Source organism: Poecilia latipinna, unplaced genomic scaffold (assembly GCF_001443285.1).
Source record: "Poecilia latipinna isolate Pla-1442-1.1 unplaced genomic scaffold, P_latipinna-1.0 Scaffold64, whole genome shotgun sequence".
NCBI lineage: Eukaryota > Metazoa > Chordata > Actinopteri > Cyprinodontiformes > Poeciliidae > Poecilia > Poecilia latipinna.
The window spans coordinates 3,869-22,642 of NW_015112680.1; the positions used below are offsets into that span (position 1 = coordinate 3,869).

Consider the following 18,774-nt stretch of genomic DNA (forward strand, 5'->3'; position numbering starts at 1 on the left):
ATGTTTACTAAGCCACGTTACACTTAGAGTGCAGAAACACGAGCAGGGTAAATAATCCAGTACAAGTTTTGAGTAAGGTAAGAGTCAAGAATAAGAATGACGTGTTTTTGGCTGCGGCACGCTCAGCGATGACTTTAGACGTGAGCTGGTGTGAAGTCATCAGCATCTGGGTCCGTCTGTTAGCTGTATCATTTGGTCAATTTGGGTGGTGGAAGAAAATCTACAACTAATTAAAAAAAACACGAGTCAGCATTAATTTTTCTTTTTGCCTTTTCTTTGCGAGTTCTGAATGATTTAATAGGAAAAAAGTGGGAGCGGCAAAACTCGCAAAATAAACATGTACGGATGACTAAATAAAAATCTTTCCTGCGTTTTTATTTTAACATTAAAATGACACCCTCCACAATAAAAAGACTGTTTCTGTACAACATAAATGCATTTTGTTTGAAAAGCAAAAAATGATTCCCTGTTGTTTTTAATTCTTCCCATCGCAATATTGTTCAGCTACCTCACATTTCATTTTATTTCACAGAGTAGCTGTGAGTAAATGATTTGCAGTATTTTGTGCATCTGATGCTGCAGCAGAGTTGGATATCCAGCTAAGCCAGGCTTTTTGGACTTTAAAAAAAAATACTTAACTGCTAGCTAAATGCTGTAGCAACACCCCAAGTAACATCATGCTCAGCTATGCTGAAGCTCTGTCTGCACTTATGAAGAGCTGCCCACCTTGACATGCTGAATGGCTTAAATGGCTGAATTTTGTGGGTGATATTTAAAGTGTATTTAAGGGCATCAACCCAAATCAATTTAACATAACATCCAGTTGGAAAAACAACAAAGTGACCAATTAATATGATGCCACAGCTAGCAAACAGGTTGTTATATTGGTCACTTTGTGCCTAATGTGCAGTGCATCACAGTCTACATACAGGATGACAAGTGTAAGTTGCATTCCAACTCTAACCTGACTCTGAAACTTAAGCCTATTCCACTGGACTAGTGCACATTGTGCATTACTTAGAACATTTAATTAACTTATTTTTTTAACTAAAAATACTTTTGCAAAAGGGTGATTGAAAAAACCTGCAATATTTTGCAAAATATAGAGAAAACTAATGGGGCATTCATCTTAGAGGAAGGAAAAACAAATACACCAGAAATATAGTGGAAGCAAAGCAGCTCATTTACTCCACGGCTGTGTTGGCATGAGAATGCCGGTCAAGTGGGCTATAAGTTGGTGGCGGTGCAGCCACCTAATGGGTGGCAGCGATGAATGACTCAACCGTTCCACTTCCATACTGTACGCTCTGAAGAAACAAGCGGACCTCTGTTTTAGCTTGCATCCTGAATCTCTTCGGTGGGAGCCGCAGCCTGCACTAATGGTGATGATTATTAAAGGACCTGCAGCATGTCTCTACTGAAGTAGGGAGTGAAAAACGTCCCACAGTCTCACTGATTTATGAGAAATTACACTGTCAAAATGTAGAAATAGGCAGAGAAGCTTGGCAGTAGATTTTGAACGTAGTAAAATAAAATGACTAAAGTTTAATCATACGGCAAACACACACTCGGGGTAATATTTATTGCTATTTACACCAGAAATAATTTTTTGGGACTTTTTAATATGACCTAATTTCAGCTCGAGTTTCGCAGACAGACAAAAGGAGCCTGTATCTGGGCGACTGCACACGACTTTTGGGTTCGTGTCAAGAAGCCGACCACCCAGGTGATTTTTCAGCAGGTCAAACATGAATTTAAGAATGTTTTCTGACCGTGTCCAGGTGAGTGCGCTGGTGCTTGGCTCGGTCGCTGGAGTTGCTGAATGCCTTCTGGCAGCCAGGGTGCTGGCAGAGGTACGGCTTCTCGCCCGTGTGGCTCCTCAGGTGTATCTTCAGGTTCTCCAGGCGGGAAAACGCTTTGTTACAGCCCTCGAACTGTGGGAGGAGGAGAGACCGCTTACAAAGAGAAAACTGGGGGGGGGGGAAACAAACCAAAGTATGTGCCTGAGTGATTTAGAAACAAGTCCTCCCTCGCGTTTACTTATTTTGGAGCTTCTAATAAGGATAGTGTTATTTCTACAAGATATATTGACTGATTGAAAAGGACCGGAGGTGCAACTGTGAGCACTTCTTTCCGCATCTTTTGAAAGCATCTGCCAATCCAAGACTCTTTGTGAAAACCACTGAGCACCTACGCTCCCAGCCTGTCATGTTAATTGCAGGGGGAAACTGGAGCACGCCATACAGTACGGTGTCGTTTATTTTGCCGTAATGCATAGCGGGAGATAAGTATTCGGCAGCGTATAGTCCATTAGACTGACAAGTGACAGTGACTGTAAACAAGCTCATATCTGACCCTGCTTGGCTCATCCGATCCCAAGCACTCACCCAATGAGCACCACAGATTTGTTAACGTGTGAATCATTCATGAGGCTTCTCATGTATCCACTTCTGGGCTTGTAAAGAAAATGGAAAATGGAAACAAACAAAAACAAATTGTGGAGGGTGAAAGCAGCTTTCGCTGTCAAGACTCTCTACGGGGGAATGTCATGTTAGGAGTGATAAAGTTTTTAGGTAGAAATAATACGGGAGATTCCACTTAATGTAACTTTTGAAACACACAGGAGCCTCTTAATAAATTAACCCCTCTGACGCATGAATTGTAAAAGAACAACAACAAAAAAAATCTTCAGTGTTTTTATTCTTGAGTTCAGGGATTTACACGTATCCACTCCTGTGGACAACCTGCACCTAAGCACAAAAAAACAAAACATATGAACTTAATGCTGGATCTTTAAGCACCGACTTCAGCTGCTGTCCACACATTGCGAATCTCCAAACGCTTGGATGGGCTTTGCTGCAAAATCCTCTCAAAAATCTGATTATTCCTGTTGCTTGAACACCTTTTGCTACCTCACGCTTTCTTTCCCCTCAACTTTCCATCAATGTGCTCGGATAAAACACTCTGTGAACCTCCAGCCTCTTGACCTGAGAGACTACAAACAACATTTCTGAATTAAAATGTCTTTATTGTCAGATTTGCAATTTCCAAGAAACTGAACTTTTGGTGTCATCAGCTGTAGATTATAATCACTCGCATGGAAAAAAAAAATGGACACTTATTAATTATACATATGTAAATCAATTTACTGAGTAGATACTGGCATTGGTCATCTCTAGTTATCCCTCTAAAGACGAATTTGTCTTTAAAATACATATAACTGTAAAGATGTTCTATTTTATACGACAAAAATAAAGCACAAAGAACAGTATCTATCGGGCCAACATTAAAAATGCTTTGTTAGGCTGAACTAAATGTAAAGTTGACATCCTGCTGCTAAAGCTCACGTCTTTTATTCTCGCCTGACCTTTAGCTAGGCCGACTGACAACAGGTCAGGTTGTAGCTCAGGACAGAGCAGCGGCACTCCAGCTCTCTCTTAGCTAAACACTCTTAGCCTCCTTCATTCACTCAGGCAGCGCAGGTTGGGCCTTCTATTCACCAAGGCTCCATTTAAGAAAGACGAAACCCAAGCCCGTCATGGTGGAACCGTCTTAGGTGACCTGCGCTCATTTGTGGGTTTCTGAGTGCAGCGGTGTGGCTCAGTAAGAGAGTCTTAATCTGTCCAAGCCAAGCAGTGTGTCACACAGCTCCACAAAGAGTTTGTAAGATCTCTGAGTTAATAAGTTTGGAAACAAAACTTTCATTCAGGATGATCAAAATCATGCTTTCACCTCCCCACGCCTGCCGGCAAAAAAAAAAAAATAAATAAATAAAAAAAATAAAAATCTGCGTGCAAAAAGCTTTTTTTAGGCTAATTTTACTCAAACATTAATGTATCCAAACACAGTACAATATGAGGACCTGTTAGGGCTTCCAAACAGAAATAAGCTTGAAATTTTGAAATCCTGTCCAAGTCCTGTTTTTGGACATCAATGTTGCCATGGCTCGACGTTTTGCTGCAAAAGAACACAAGTCCCCAGAGTGCAATTCACATCTGCAGCTAAGCCAGATGCATAATCCAAGTGCATATTCATGAGTACGTAAAAGCCAAAATGTGGAGCTACAAAGACAAGTCTACACAGTAAAACAGGACAGTTTGAATATGCGTGTAGGACTTGATCTGATAGACAAACACAAAATGCTGGTCTGTCGGGGAATTTAAAAACATATGAAAAAGGTGCCAAGTATTTGCCTTCAGACCCTTAGTCAACAATTTGTCAAGCTACATTTCGCTGCGAGTATTTGTCCATTCTTCTCTTGAAAATAGTAAGTCAGATTCCTCAATTGTGAGGAACATTTGTTTTCCTATTTCAGCCCTGGTTGTGTTTAGGTTTGTCGTTCAATCTTTATTGGTCAAAATGCTTTTTTTTTGTTTTTTTATACCATCCATCTCCCCATTAGCTCTCATCAGTTTTCCCCCGTTGCCGTAGGAAGGCATCACCTCAGCATGATGCTGCCACCACCATGTTGTGCTCAGGGTGTTCCAAGTTTTGAATACAGTTTTACAACCTTGTTGCATTCGGTTTGAAAGGTAGTTGTAAAACACTCAGATTTTGTGCATCTAAAACGTATAATTTTCCTTGAACATCACAGTTTTATACAAGTCCATGTTGAAACTAAGAAGTTTTTAGTTATAATGTGACAAAATGAACAAAAAGGTTCATAAATACTTTTGCAAGGCATGGTATAATACATCTGGCAGACTTTGAGGCTGAGAATTAAGTTTTGGAAAACAAACCAAGCTCGTATTTAGGCACCAAAATTCCATATTTATGGAAATTTGTTTCGCTGAAACAAATCTGAGGATAAATTAGTTAGAGGTCCGTGGAGGAAAACCATGTTACTCACGAAAAAGCGTATTATTGATCTGAGGATATAATTTGTAGAGAGACAATCCAAGCGTGAAGTTTTCCTGGCGAGTAAAACAAGAAAACCTCATAAGGCACCAACGTCTTCGGGAATAGACGTTACCCAGGAACTCAGCAGAAAAATAAATCTATGCTAAAGTAAACCATTTTAATGCAGCCAATCTGCTGGTTTAAATTACTTCTTTCAGAAAGTGTGCTGACTGTCAACTTCGTTTTGGAGGTTTGCTGTATTACAGTGCTGGTAAAATGAAATATGCCACTCCTGCTGGTAATGAGAGAAGAGTGGTAGTAGTAAGAGTCTCCGTCAGGCCCAACCATATGTGGTCCCACTTTGTCAGCCAAGACAGTTTTGTGTTGTTTTTTTTTTTGTTTGTTTGTTTTCACCCGACTACACCAATCAAAGTTACAGCCATAATGATGATAAAAGCCTCTTAAGATAACGTGTGTACATTAAGAAGCATAAACTGTGTCAGTAAGGTGGTACACCATTCATAAAGAAGCTGACTCGAATCTAAACTGCGCAGAAAGCACCACACGGTTGAAAGTGGTATAAACAGAGTCGGTGGTTGACGGATGACTGGTTTTGCCTTTGATATTACCTATAAAAACAGCTTAAACTGCGCTAATCACATTAATTGCTTTAAACATGTTTAGTTTTCCTCTCTGAAAACCCTCCGTCCATGGTAAGCCAGAAGGCAGCCGCAGGAGGGGAGTGGCACCGGCACTCTTGAGGGCTTTCAGCCCCATTTGACACCGTCCTCAGAGCTGAGTGGGTCGCTCAGCGGCTCGGTAAACATTGGGGATGACAGCGGGGTCTCGACGTGGCTGAAGGGAGCGCGAGCGAGGGTTAAAACCCCGGGACAAGCGGCTGATCACAACAGACAGATTATGGACTCCGCGTTCAGAGCAGAGGTGGTGCGTCACGCCTCGGGCCTTCATGGGAAATTACTCTTGACTGGCAGGGGAAAGACCAAACAGTGTCAGGAGCAAAAAGGCAGCAGTGTGGGACTCGGCTCGCAGGCAGCGGCTCATTAGCAACCTGCCGGAGCTGCGGCTGACGGGAACAAACCAGCCGTTGTGGACGGCTGCTGGGCGGAATACAGCCGCTGACATGTTTAACGAAAATCAGATTTAAAGTCTAAATGAGTGACGCAAGACGACACATATGTACACGAAGAGGATCAGAAGATATAAAGAGGCTCATCTGTTGAAAAGTGATATTTGCGCAATGAAGTGGTTGCTACTAGAGTCATTGAATACGTTTGTTTTTATTTTCATTTCAGGTTCCAAAATGTTCCCTCTCTACTTGCCGGTTGCAACAGATTTAAGATATTCACTTGGTGTCCCTCTTCAACTTGAATATATTTCTGTGTCCCCTTGATGCTGGAAGACTGAACTTGGATTTGGGAAAGGATTTGCAGAATCCTGCATTATAACTTCAAGAGCCTTTTAAGTAGATTTTTTTTTCTTGGATCTCAGAAATTCTGACTTTTAGTGCAAAATAAGTTAAGAAAGTTATCAAACTTTATTTGAAAATACAGAATGTCTACCATGTAGATACCACTGGACAATAACTGGGTGATACAAAACACTTAATTTGCAATTATGACAGTTTTTTTTTTATCTTAATAAACCAATGACAACCTCTGTTGTCTTTAATGGATATAGTACTTTAATACTTTAATGGATAAAGTGTGTTATGCACCTGATCAGAGCTAGCTAACTAATTAGCAAAATAGTTTGCAAATAAAAGAGCCAAAGACTGGAGCAATGATATGATTGGCTTAGGTTGATCAGTGATGACATAAAGGTAAAACTCAGTTAATGGCTGCAGATTTCACAGTGTTTTAATGTGACAGTCATCCTCAGTCTGAAAGCTGGCAAAGTATCTTGATTTGCAATTAAGCTACAATTACTCATGTTCTAAAGGTCTGAGATAGAGGAAATGAAATCTCAAAGCTCATCAGAAAAATCCTGGACTCTTTACAGGAAAGCAACACAGAAATGCAAAAGTTTTCAATCAGCCAACAACATATATACTGCTACAGCTCAAATTAGGATCTATAACAGTTTAAGTAAAAAAAAAGGTTTAGAGGAAAGAGTTGGTTTATCAAGAGGAAAACCACCAACACTTCAGGATCTGTACACAGGGGATGATGTGCAGCACAGTCCTCCAGCTACAGATGAGAGGAACATGTGTGTTTAATCTTCCTGCTTCCAAATGCCCTGTGGCAACCACAGCAAAGTGCAGAAAAACGTAAATGGATGAAATTATATCCATATGATCCGAGACGAGCTAAGGAGAGACGGGTTTCTCATGCACTTTGTTAGGATGTAATATTAAAAGCAGCTTAGGTAAAACATTCGCATTACATAGTTTACACATATCATTTGATTTCCACTCCACATCAAGCAGCCAGCCTTGTCTGCTGCGGATGCGCCTTTAATTAGAAACAAAAATATTATTGGGCATATTATTTCGATGTGTCAAAAAGGAAGGGGTTGCTTTATGCGCAACTATTTTCCATATTTATGGAGCCTATCTTCTTCTGTTACCCATCTTTGTTATTTGTGAGTAAGAATGATCACAATTCTCCAAAAACAAACAAACAAAAAAAAAGGTTGATGAAAACAGGAAAGGAGTGTTGTCCAGATGCACACAGAGAGAGAACTCAACCGATAAATTGGTAGGAGGAAGTAGTCATTTAAATGACCAAAGAAATTGCTGTTAACAGCCTTTTTGCACTCATGCCTGAACAGTTTCTTGGTCAAATTAAAAACTATGTTGATGGCACAACAGGAAGCAGTCCTATGATGACTAAGTGGGGCTCACATAATGACCCAGCTGAGCTGTTTTGTTCTTCCCAGAGGCTGTTGGTGGATGATTGAGGAGGAAGTGCAGTGATGGATCTTAACTTTGCGTTTCTGCAGCAAAGACTTGTCAAAGTGGTTGCAACATGCTGAGGGGTTTATGGAACCACTTCACCTTATATGATCCAGGCTGCCCAGAACCCCCTGTCCAAAATAGCGTACACCTGTGCAGCCCTGCATCCAATTAGAGAGCTAAAATGTAATTTTCTTTCAAATGGTCTACCTGGAGTTTACAGGTTCACCAGATTATGGGAAAAAGGAACGCAGTGTTACATTCTCAAGTACAAAAAAAAAAAAAAAAACAACAATTACAAAGTTTAGTATCTTGCTGTTTTAGAAGAAATCCAACTCTCCCTCTGATCACACAGACATAGTTTGACTTGAATTTTTACTTTATATCTACTTTTTGAAAAATGTAGGCATATTTTACAGATGACTAAACTTAACTAAACCAGATGGGCGAACTAAAAGTGGAGTTGATGCTTAAACATACATAGAATTGTCATTTCTATAAGTTTTTATTTTTCTATTTCTATTTAAATATTTTCACGATATTTCTCTTTTTTTCTTCCTCTTAAAAAAAGTCTAAATTATGAACTGTGACGCAAACTAAATTGACTCAGCAGTTGTGTGAAATTTACAAAGCAAAAGTACATGCTGCTATATCATCGTTTCTTCAAACGCTAATTCAAATCGTCACCTTCCTACAATAATGTCCTAAGTATTTTTTTTTCCCCAAAGTGATTTTTGCAAAGAATAAAAAATAAACATAAATAAATAAATAAATAAATAAATAAATAAATAAATAAATAAATAAATACATGTAAAAATAACCTCTTCTTTGTGCCAAAAAATGATCTAGACAAAAAAAAAAAAAAAAAAAAAAAAGAGCTATAATTATTTTAGGAAGGGGACAAAATGCAAATAGAGTTTTTGTGGGAAACATTTTATCCAGGTTTTAAAAGACTCATCACCATTGCTGCGATTTTTGGAAGAAATCATACAAACAAAGGCTCCGTCATTCTCTCTTTGCCAGGACTGGATGCTGAAAATGAAATGAGTAAAATTTCAAATGCAAAGAAGAGTCAATACCATCCTGGCCCTGTTTTCACCACAAACAGGTGCACCAGATTTTTTATTAGAGTTTCTTCTAGGCTTTTCACAATAAGCAATAAATCAATTAATTGCATGATAAAGTAAAATGAGCTCCATAATTCCAATTTGCATAATTTATTATCTTTCTCTTTTCTCTTTTTGCATCAAAGACTGGAGGACAAAAATCTTCAGTTTGGTTCATTGGTCTCTGTTTTTTACAGAGACTTCATAATTCATTTCGTTTGTTCCTGTTGTTTTGTTTATTTATTTTCATTTCATTTGTTTCAGTCTTAAATATCCATTAGAATTGAAGGTTTATTGACCTTTAAGAGTTTGGTCTTACATTATTTTGTCATTATCATTATATAACTTGAACAGGGTCTCAAAACAACAATATTACCGGTTATTGCAGTAATTTTGGGGAATATTCATCATTCAGCAAATTTGTTACAGCGATACTCTCAAAATATTAGACAAAAAAAAAAAAAAAAAAAAAAAAACTGGACCAGTGTATGTGTGTTTTAGCACCAATGTGGATGACGGATGCAACTGCAGGAGAGTGTGGAGAAAGTCTAAATTGCTGCTTCTCGCTGAAGGTGGAAACTATTTGTGTGAACCAAAAGCATAAATTAAACTTTTAGCATGATAGAGCCTCTTTCACACACATGGAATATGTTACACCTCCTCGCTGAATTGAACGTTACAGAAACTGAATTTTGCCATTTAAGAACGAGCGATCTCATTTCACCCGTCCTCCATAATGACACGATGACGACTCGGCTGTGGGATGCACTTTTCAATCCCGCTGTGATCTTCCTGACATCGGAAATCTTCAGATGGAGCCATTCAGCTTTGACTCTGGGTTTTGCGTTCACAGCTATTCTAAACGTGCGCAAGAACCGATTAAAATGAGGCCACAGCCGCTGTGGCCTTGGATCAGCAGCCATCGAGGCATTAATTATAAACCCGGTTCAAGAAATCCTAACCCGCCTCGACAAAAGAAACACCAGAGCTTACGCAATGAAAATCCTAAACATGATCTGCGTTCCAAGCCGGCGTCTGGACTGGTGTTACTGGCAGTCAATGCAGGATCCTGCTGCGTTCTTTGACACCAGCGCTCACGTCTATTCAGCGCCTTTCACTCACACCTGCCGCCATTTTCGCTGTCGCTCTCTCTGGCCGTCTCCCTTTCACCCCCTTCGACCTATAAACTCCTCTTGTTCTGCTGCAGAATGAGCTGCATGTCTCCATTTCATTTTAGGGCCATTGTTGGGATGATGGATGCCAATTCACACGCAGCCAGCAAAGGAAGTAATAACACACTTAATTGATCTACTTTGTCTTCTGCTAATCCGCTTTACCAAAGAATGCGTAATCATATTTGCCTGATTAGTGCGTGTGGTTTGAATTGATTTGTTGCTGGAACCATCATCAGTTTCTTTCCTTAGAAAGTGCATTTGTTTGTTTGTTTGTTTGTTTGTTTTTTTCCAATAAACGGGGGAAACTGGCATCTGTGGATGTCGCTACAGGACTGGAAGATTTAAACTATTCATGCTCTAACTAACACTAAACCGCAGCATCTGCTAGGACAACCAGTAGCTATTTTCTAACTGCATGAATGCGTTTGTAGTTTCTTTACTTAAAATATGATTTCTTTCAGTGGCCAGAGAACTATTGCTGCACATATTCACATTTTACTCCCATTTATACGCACCCTCTTACCTGCAAGCCTACTTTAGTTATTTCAGCTGATAAAATGGATGTATTTTTTAATTTTTTTTTTTTTTTTTTAAATCTTGCCTACTGACTGAACATTTTTGAAACAAACCCAAAGTGATCCCATATCAACCAGATCTGGTGGGTAAGGAAATAAAACTATTCGCTCTCTAAACAGTTTCGGAGTTGACACAGCTGTTTAGGTTTAATGCCTGCTGCAGCAACTCTATAACTCTGACGTGACAACAAATAAACACTGCAGAAGCCCAGCGAGTTGCCAAGCCAAATACCTTGATGCCAACAGCTCTGACATTTAGACAGAAAGCATGCCTGCAAAATTAAACAATAGGTCAACACGGCGTTGTGATCAACACCAGCTCGGGAACTCAAGGAGAGTGGAGGAGAAGAAAGTGCACTTATGCAACCGCCCTGGACCGGGACCAGACCACAAAGGACTTGTGCCGAAAAAATGTGGTGCAACTGCGATGCCACGGTGCCCTCTCGATTTGTTCAGTCCTCAGTGTGCCAAAGTTGTGTTCTTTCCTGCTCTCTGCAGATTTCGGGGCCCAGTTTCCAGTCATGGATACGGCTGGATGAAACGTATCGGGCTGCGCCGAACGTTTACCGTGTCAAGTCGAATCACGGCTCAGGCGCTCTCAGCAGGCCCATCACCATCCATTTACGTTTCAATAAATCAGATTACCACATTTCTGTGCACAGATATCTATTCTTATTTAATAATCCACTCTCCATTTACAAGTCAGTGTCTTCTGACCTACAAGAAAACTAATATATACAGAATTGCAGAAAAGTTTAAACCACAACTGAGTCCTCCGTACTTTGTTTCCAAGGAGTCAGATTTCTGTGTATTCTTTTAAAGTGGTCTCTCCAAACTGTTCTCTAAGCTTGCAAAAGAAAAGGTTTTCTTTGGGTTTTGACTTTTGTCTGTTTGCTCATTTTCTGCTAAGCTCAACAGCATGTTGTGGAGCATGGACTGTACTTAAAAAGATCAGGAAACTCGATAAGTAGGGGGCCAAAGAAGAATTGTTGGGCAAGAGCAGCTTATAGAAGATAAACTGAAAGTAATTTCTTCATTAAACAGAAAAAAAAAATCCAGCAAAGGCTGGACAAAAGACCTAAGAGGGTTTTTTTGTTGTTGTTTTTTATCATTCAACTGAGTTTGAGAAAATCTTTTTCTCTTTGTGAATCCCCTTGTTGGTGGTATTTAATTTTAACATTTCATAGATCTGAAGAAACTGTCTTTGTGATAGATTGCTTGTAACAAAGCCTCAAGAAAAATTTGAAAATTATATGGAAATGTTTCTGAAGACAAGATATTGGTTGCCTGCTGGTGACCGGAAACTCAAAAACACAAAAATCCATTTTTTTTCCAATCAGCAAACACACCATAAGTAAGCATTAACAGATCACTTAGTCACAACAGCATTCAGTGTAGAATATGTGACTGAGGGAACAAGCTCAACATTCTCTATTTCCATCAGTGAGGTGTTGGAGGATGCAAAACAAAATGTAAAGAATTGTATTTTCTACTGAGGTGATGTCAACTAACACAGTGTTAGACAGATGCTGCAAAGTATCTCATTCTACATATGAGGTATTTCCTACAAAAATATCTCATGCATATGTTTACATGATCTGTAACACAAGTCCAATCCTTGTACAGTCTGATCTTACATAATCTGTCAGCTGGAAAGCTTAAATAAAAAACATTTTCCCCTGAATATTTACAATTCATTTAGTAGTACTGTACTTTGAGTCATGTACGACTTGCATTCCAGCGTTGGCTTCACTTCTGGAAAAATGATACAAGTAATACGGATATTTTCCTTGTTTTGTCTCTCACACAATCGCTTCACGACAGTGGGAAAGACTGCTGCTGCTGCTGCTGCTGCTGCTGTGGGAAGCTGGTGGAGCTTTTGCGAAAATAAGAGGATATGCTTTGACTTACAAGTCTTTTACTTTTACTGCAATCCTGCCCGGATAACAAAGCCAATCTGGTACTAAACACTGCATAAACCTTCTCACATCGATGTAAAACGGATTCCAAAGCTGAACAGATTGAACATGAAACAGATGTGTCTGAAAGTGAACAGAAAGCAGAGACACAGACACGGAGAACATTGGGACGTTAAAACTCCATGGGGGCGGCGGTAAAGCCCATCTTAAATATCTCTGCAGTGCCAGTTCTGCTGGGGTCACACAATCATAAAGGGAGGTAATAAGAAACTGGATCATTTTGTGTGCCGTGTCCTTGTGTGCCCCACTATGATGGCTTTAGTTGTATTTCTTTCCCAAATTCGTCTAAGCGCCCTTTCATCATCGATCAGCGAATTAGACGAGATTTCAGCGTGATCTCACCGCTTTAATAAACATTATGTGCCATATAACACCGCAATACGTGGAATTCATCACTGATCCTACCATTCAAATCTAACTAAGGTCTCACTCTGTCAGAGGAGCTGCACACCAAACCGTAAACACACACACACACATCTCAGTCTCACCTTATGGAAAGTTTGATTCGAACTCTCGGTTCATGAATTAAAAATGCATCACAGGCGTCCGTCAATGCATACCAACTCGCTCATCATGCGTAACTGCTTGTGATGAATTCTGGGAAAAAAAAAAAAAAAAAAAGTGATTTCTGCAGTGACATCAGAGGAGCTGGATTGGCCGTCTGGCTCCTCTTCTTTCAGCCTTCACGTCTTCTTGCAAACATTCAAATTAAATCCGGCACACCGACCGCAAAACACAGCAGTACATAATTTAAACCCGACACCCTAAACGTAAACACGTCTTTCGCTACGTAATTTACCCATACTTCCCTCGGTGTTTATTTTGTACGGTAGCGGCTCTGTTCTCACATACTCTAGCCTCAGCTCTGGGTTTGCCTGCTGTGGTGTGGCGTGCAGCTGGCTGGGTGTAAGGATACCGCTGTCCTTGGATTATGCTGTGACCCAAACTCTAAAGTAGTCCCAGTTGTGTCGCTTGCGTTTGCATGTTTGGTTGAAGGTTTTACGGGTAGTCGTCGCTCTGGATTCAGATGTCTGCAATGGCCTCTGCAACACTAACAACTTTGGAAGCGCTGCAGATAAATTCCACACTTGCACAGGACCAGCTAGCTGCTGGTAAACGTTCAAGCTATTTGCAAAGGGATTGTTTTCAGCATAAATGCAGCATGTAATGTGGGAGTTAGTAGCAGCCTCATAGGAAAGAAAAACTGTAGCTGTATTTGGCTAATAATATCCTACAGAGTAGGGCTGTAATTATGAACTGGTCACAAGTGTATTTTCCCCCACCGCTAACAAATATGATCTATGACAGAAAGCACTACAACTGAGACCCAATAAACCCTGTTGCCTTAAAAACAAAAAATAACTGTGGAGTAATGTAAAAGTTGGCTCAAGACTTAGTTTTCTCTTTTATTCTGTCTGCTACTGTAACAGTCAAATATTTCTATTTTAAAAATAACATTTGAAGAGAACTTTGACACTGATTGTGAGTCGAGTTTCCAATATTGTTAGGAAGTCAGTGGAATAGAGGTATGATGGAAAACGCAAGCAGCATCAACTAGCAATAGGCTGCTTTTATGTACTTGTTAGTACTATTCTTTTCCAACTCTGAAGACCCCAACTTTGGAAACAGCAGCCATTAATAGTACAGACAAAAATTAAAAATAAAAAGTTGGAACGTCTGAGCAATGCCAGGAGGAAGAGATGGTTGCATTAACGACATTGGCAACATCAAAAAACATGGCTAAAGACTCTCCTAATCAGGTGTAGCAAGTGCTTCCTTTGGGACATCTTCAATTTGAACTCTAACAGAAACAGACTCAGGACTAACCAAGACAAAAAAATAAAAATAAAAAACTCATAAAAATGGCTCCACAGCAGTTATAGTTTCTAGCACAGACCAGCTTCAGTGTCATAGTTTCAAATAAGGCTGCGTCATGCTGGATAACTCTACACAACGACAATGCTGTGTGACTTTGCTTTAGATTTTTAGTCATAGGCAAGTGTTAATGAACTGATTTCTTTTTAATTGCAAGCTTAAAGATAGTGACGTCTACTAGTACTTCTAAACAGTTAGTATGTGATGTCAGTAATGCCAAAGTTATTTGTTGCAACGTAGAGTACAGTGCGCCAGGATGAGCTGCACCCAGTGGTGTATTTCCTTCAGTCATAACGAAAGTTTTTTTGTGCCTATTGTTGCATCACTATGTCACAGTGAAGTGAACCTAGCAATGTTATAATATAAGATTAATCACATGCTGATATCGACTCTCATTTTGTGTGCTGTTCATGTTTTAGTCAGGGTTCATACTTATTTTATTTTCCCTTATTTTCAATATAGAAATGTGCTCACAAATAATAATTGCAAAGACAAAGTGGATGTCAGAAAGAGCTACATTTGCATTCAGATGTTCCACTGTTTTTGGATACATACGATTAACTTTGACATTTCCTCACTTGTGTGAGATGTACGAACCGGATCTCTAACTAATACCTCAATGTTAAACTTCTGAGTAATTTTGGTGACGCTTGCGTGATTATAGGAGTACATTTCCTTGGGTATGAGTATGCTTATGACTTGTGTGTTGTGTGCAACTTTGGTTCCTAACTTATACTGCTTAGCATAAGTTAGGCTTATGCTAACTTATTGCTTTAGCCATGCTTACTAAAAGCTTTCTGACTATGTTTGTAGGTTCTTTTAGCAGCTCACCTGGAGGACCTGGGCACTCCCTATGGCTCTATATTTGATTTTTGAACATATAATATTTTTCTGAAATTCTTTTAGGATTTTTAATAAGGTTTACCAAAAGGATTTCGGTGTATTTTGTCATTCAGATATCCCGTTCTATTGAAGAACCTGTGTTTTTCAACCCTGCCCAGCCCCCTGATCAACTGGGAGAACCAACACAGCCACCCTATGGTTTCAAATCTCTTATGCATTAGTAAACTGATCTGGCTCAGCAGAAAGGTTAAACTGATTAAGGCTTTGGATGGGACACATAAATGACACAAGCGTTTTGTAATGTGAATCGAGCCACTGCTCTGGGTCGTCAGGTTTCCAATACCAGGGCGTGATTAAATGCAGAGGAAATGGGCAAACTCAAAATACTGCATTCCAGACAAATGCAATTAAAGTGTATCGCATGTAGCAAATCCTGAATGCTTTGATACCTGCTTATGTTGTTAGAAGCAAGGTAGCTTCAGCTCAACATCTGCAGCTACGGTTTAATACAACTACAACTAAACATTTTTTTTTAAAATGCTCCATTTCTTATGCCTTGAAAAAAATAAAACGTGAAGTTTAACGAGCAACCATTAAAATTTAATAACCACATGGAGATAAGACGAAGCGTAAACATCCAACAATAAGGATCTCTATAATTCTGGTCCACATCTTTACATAAAACTAATTTGATTGATAAAAACAAAACCAATATGCGTTATTATTCCCCCACTCTGGGGACAAACATTTCAGAGTGTTGATGTATTCTTAACAATTTATATTACATTTAGAATTGATTGATAAATAATAAAAATAGTAGTTGGGCAATTACTGATACAATCAGCATTAAAATTAGAATTGCTTTCATTTTACTCTTAGCAACACTTGGACAAAAAAAAAAACATGCAATAATTTGTGCTCAATCTACAACATCCAGGTAGGATCTCTTTTTTTATTATTTAAAAAGTTTAAATGTGCTTAATGCAATGTTGAGGCCTTTTTCCATCTTGGTGAAAATACAAACTACTCAGAAATTCCTTAAGAACCTTCTATTGTTGTGATCATTAGGTTGTTTAAGCTTTTAATTTCAGTTATTTCTTCAATTTCTTTGTTGTTTGTTCATGTGGTTCTTTCAGTGTATTACATGTTCAGTTGTTCTCATTGTCTGTGTTTAGGATTTTTTTTTCCTTTTCTCTTTGTTTCTGTTGTATTTAGGTTTCCTTTCTCCTTCCTTTTCTTCGTTTTGCACCTCACCCTTCCATTCTGCTCCCTGTCCCAGCTGTTAATCATCTCCTCATTTGCCTCTACTTGCTCCTTTCCCAGCTGCATGTAATCACCTGTCGTTAACTCCTCCAGTTCTTTGTCATTTCCATTCCCTCTGCAATATACAGCTTTTTCCGTTGCACTCCATCAACTTTCCATGTTCCCCATTACACCTGGTTCGTCATCACAAGTTATTTGTTCAATTTTTCATTACGACGGCATTTTTGTCTTTGTGCAGTCCTCCTTTAAATCCTGCACCGTGACATTTATGCTACTAAAGAGTTTATTTCCTCACTTATATGCCTTTACGTAACACACTGACAGACCTGATAGGATTAAAACTAATCGTTGAAATGCAATCTTTAGGAAACCTATTACAAAATCATACATTTTTCTGTGGCGCTGCCGTTGATCCTCGTACACTATTAATCCAAGACAAAAGGTATTTAAAAAAAGCTGAAGACGAAACCTGCACATTTGTGAAATGAAAATGACTCATCTCTGTACAGTCAGTATGCATTTAAATCAGGATAAAACAGTAAAAATGACAAGAGTCTGTAACTACAGAGTGCAAACTTTGTAAGAAAGCTGCATCAGCAAAATTACTGGAAAAACATATCTGCTGGTGGACCGGTTCACATATATCGAACCTCCCAAGAGGCGAGTGACAAAGAAACTCTCTAGTTTTGTCACCTTGTTTGAACTTTGTGGCTTCAACACAAACACACGCTGCATGTTTTTATGACTCAGTTTGCTTTGACACCCATTTATCAGCTCACACCAGTGCAAAAAAAACCAAAGGTGACAGCAGTGACAAAGTCTCCATCCGTGCCTGCCTGGATTGTTAGGTTCATTTAAAGATGCATGTAAGTTAGCTAAAATGACAAAACTCAGAAACAAATCAGAACAAATTGAGATCAACAAGAGAGACCTGTAATACCCTTCCACCTAAAATATCAGAGGACTAATCGGCTCTCTGACATTTTCCTTTTTAATTTAGAAGATCAGATAGAGGTTTTGCCGAGTAGATGAACAAAAACATTTAAGGTCACGAAGAATCTTTTCATAACATGAGCTCTGCCGTTCACAAAATCCAGCCAAGACTCTTTCATCTTTTCCGGCTATCCTTGCCCGAGCTTATCCTAAATAATTTCAAACTACAAAATCAAATTGCGGCTGCATGGTGATGGTTGCAAACTCTTTCAAATTCTGTGTTAGCAGAAAGCTTTTTGGAAAAGAAATCACTTCTTCATTCAAGCAAGTTTTAAATTATAAACATAACACCAACAATGAGGAGGTGAGGGATCAAGGCATCGGGGCTCTAATACTTGATTACATTTCTGCAAAAGACTGACTGGAAAACTTTTTGAACCTGACAGGAAGTTGGCCCGGGCCCGCTCAGCTGAACATAAGCAACATTCATTAATTCGGGGTTTTCGTGGCAGAGCTACTCCACCAGCGGTTTCATCACATGAACTGTAACATATGGACAGTTTTGAGTTACTAATAGCATGATGAATGGACAGCAGATCTGTCATGGAGACAGTGGACAGCTACAGAATGGGATTACAGGTTTAAAATTAAGGAGAAATAAGGTCGTGTACCAACTTGATGAATTAATTTGCCCGGGGGAAAATGACTGACAAAGCTTATGTTGAAATTTATTTAACGAGGAGCAGAAGGCCTTAAGTGCTAAAAGTTGATCCCTGCCAGGTTCTTTTTTTGGACCTGATTAGCTCTTTGCATCCGAGCCAACGCTGCAAGTTTTACAGGCAACTTGGTATGAATTGTTTTTTTACCTCTTACATGCTGAATCAATGCCTTTCCTAGGTATTGTCTCTGATTAATGCAAATGAGCCATAAGCAGACCCCTTTTATTCCCACGACGCTGAACGGCAAAGTGCGGAAACCGTATCAGGCATTTCTAATGCGCAACGTTTTGTATTTGGTTTTCAGCAGTACCAAAGCACATTTTAAAATCTGAATAATATTGGAGGGCAAGGGGGTAAATATCACGCAAGCCCCCTTTAGGATTAGTCCATCACAGCATGTAGCCTTGTGCAACTGTTTTTGTTAAGAAGGACGAACAGAGAATCAGAGGCTCAAACCTGCTAATATCAGCTTCACTCTGCACCGGCACCCAGAGCCCAGCTCCAGTTTCAGGCCAGCATCCAGAGGAAAAGTTTGCACATGTGCTGAACCACA

The 18,774-nt window shown here is 39.4% G+C and overlaps 1 protein-coding gene across 2 annotated transcripts in view; it reads right to left on the bottom strand.

Annotated features, from left to right (window-relative positions):
• Positions 1 to 1,063: 1,063 nt before the first annotated feature.
• LOC106963544 (zinc finger protein GLIS3-like) overlaps positions 1,064 to 18,774 on the bottom strand; it is a 68,092-nt gene continuing 50,381 nt past the window's right edge. For both annotated transcript variants that reach the window (XM_015058522.1, XM_015058513.1), the window contains one exon: positions 1,064 to 1,934. In XM_015058522.1, the coding sequence (XP_014914008.1) occupies positions 1,755 to 1,934 (180 nt within the window). In that variant the 3' untranslated portion in view covers positions 1,064 to 1,754. The remainder of the gene's footprint in view (positions 1,935 to 18,774) is intronic.